Source organism: Perkinsus marinus (genome assembly GCF_000006405.1).
Source record: "Perkinsus marinus ATCC 50983 genomic scaffold scf_1104296959524, whole genome shotgun sequence".
Taxonomy (NCBI): domain Eukaryota; phylum Perkinsozoa; order Perkinsida; family Perkinsidae; genus Perkinsus; species Perkinsus marinus.
Window position 1 is genome coordinate 2134 of NW_003206403.1, and position 1630 is coordinate 3763.

The following is a 1630-nucleotide window of genomic DNA, read 5'->3' on the forward strand; positions in this document are numbered from 1 at the left end:
GAGCCTGGATGTGAGCAGCTCCAGCGAATAAGGATGTCGAATAAGCACGCAGAAACCATCCCGCCGAGAACCATACGCGTCTCCCGATCAGCCTGCAGGCCACACGGATCGAGAATCGACCGGAATAGAGGACGAGATCGATGACCCTCTGAATCATCTGGACTTTGCCTGGGGGTAGCGATACAAACGGCGGTACTGACGAAACAAGGGCCTCGATACCATTGCGTAGGTTCCTTCTTTTTCTGATGTAGAGCATCAAATTAAGCGCGAGATTAGATATACTTCCCCAGTGAAAGTTGCTATTCTGGGGGGGGGGGTGATTCCAACACGTGTATGGTAACAACGTGGACAAAATTCTTTACCACTTTTCGACTTCTGATCAACTACGAACAGTTAGGCCGGGCCTAAAGAGCATGAGAGCATACCTCCCTGAGCCGCAATATGATACTCGTTGAGGGGACTGTGCACGAGCCGAAAAACCGAATATTCTCAGAATATGTGGAGGGGTGTATTCACGTGCGCCGAAAGATCACGAGAGGCCCAAAATGTTTACAGCGTAAAAATGTCGAGGAAAATGACCTCCGCTTCTCGATCACCCCGTATGAGGACAATTGATCGACGGCCTCCCATACTATCGACCCAAGACGACACAGAGGTTGCTAGAAACCATCCCTCAGTATCCATCATCATCAGAGACGTCACTCGGATGCTCGCTGACAGCATCACTGTCTTCCTCCTTCTCCGGTACCGTAGCCGTGATGGCTGTAGCAGCCTCCTTCTCTATATTTGACGTGGCCTCACCACCGGTGGAAGCCGACTCGCTGGGCTCGAGCATCGCTACAGTCTTTCGTAACCACTCAGCTCGGGTGCCGGCTGAAGGCTCCTCCTGCTCGGAGGGAGTATCTTCTTTCCTCATCCTCTTCTGTGGCTTCATCGACTCGTAAAACTCGGCGCTTCGGCTGAGATAGCAGCCATAGCTCATCGACAGGAGCGCCGTTGATACTGTACTTCTCGGTATCTCGAATTCCAAATGTCCCCGCCCGGCGCAAGGCTGAGTCAAAGTTGTCAGCATTATCATCAACCCCCGGTCTCCGCCTGAATATGTGCCAAGTGAGCTCCAGAGGCTTGTCGTTGAAGGGTACGCCTAGAGGCAGCGGATGGAGAGATAGTAGTAGGACGGCGGTAGCGTACCCTGTAAGTGGGAGAGAGCACCCAAAGCGTTAACGTGGTCCAAGAAGGTGACCCTGGCCCAGAGGCCCCGAGGGGACACGAAGACCTCTCTAACAGAGAACAACAAGTCACGTGTACACTATGAGCGAGAGGTACCGACCTGTCGGGGTCAAGTTTCCCGAACCTCGAGAAGAGTTGACGGAGAGACTCTCGGGCTTCAGGGCGCACGCCAGCTATATGGATGCTGGTAGCCTGTAGGATCATCTCCCCTGAGGCCACAGACTGAGGCCAACAGCCTATCGAAGCTTGCCACCACTTACCCATCTCAGTGTCTTCCAAGTCCCCTGGCTGATACACTGGTCGGATGACGAGGCTATTTGAAGGGCCCAAAGGCTCAGGAAATATACACCTGTCGAAGAGGTCGTCATCATCGGAGGTGCTAGGTCGGTTCGACCTACCC

General features: G+C 53.6%; 1 protein-coding gene across 1 annotated transcript; it reads right to left on the reverse strand.

Annotated features, from left to right (window-relative positions):
- Window positions 1-673: 673 nt before the first annotated feature.
- On the reverse strand, window positions 674-1434 carry Pmar_PMAR027667 (hypothetical protein; the record flags this gene model as incomplete). The annotated part of the gene is made up of 4 exons (XM_002773083.1): window positions 674-959; window positions 1009-1144; window positions 1192-1280; window positions 1331-1434. 4 exons carry the CDS (start codon window positions 1432-1434, stop codon window positions 674-676), a joined length of 615 nt encoding a protein of 204 aa, XP_002773129.1.
- Between the last annotated feature and the right edge of the window lie 196 nt (window positions 1435-1630).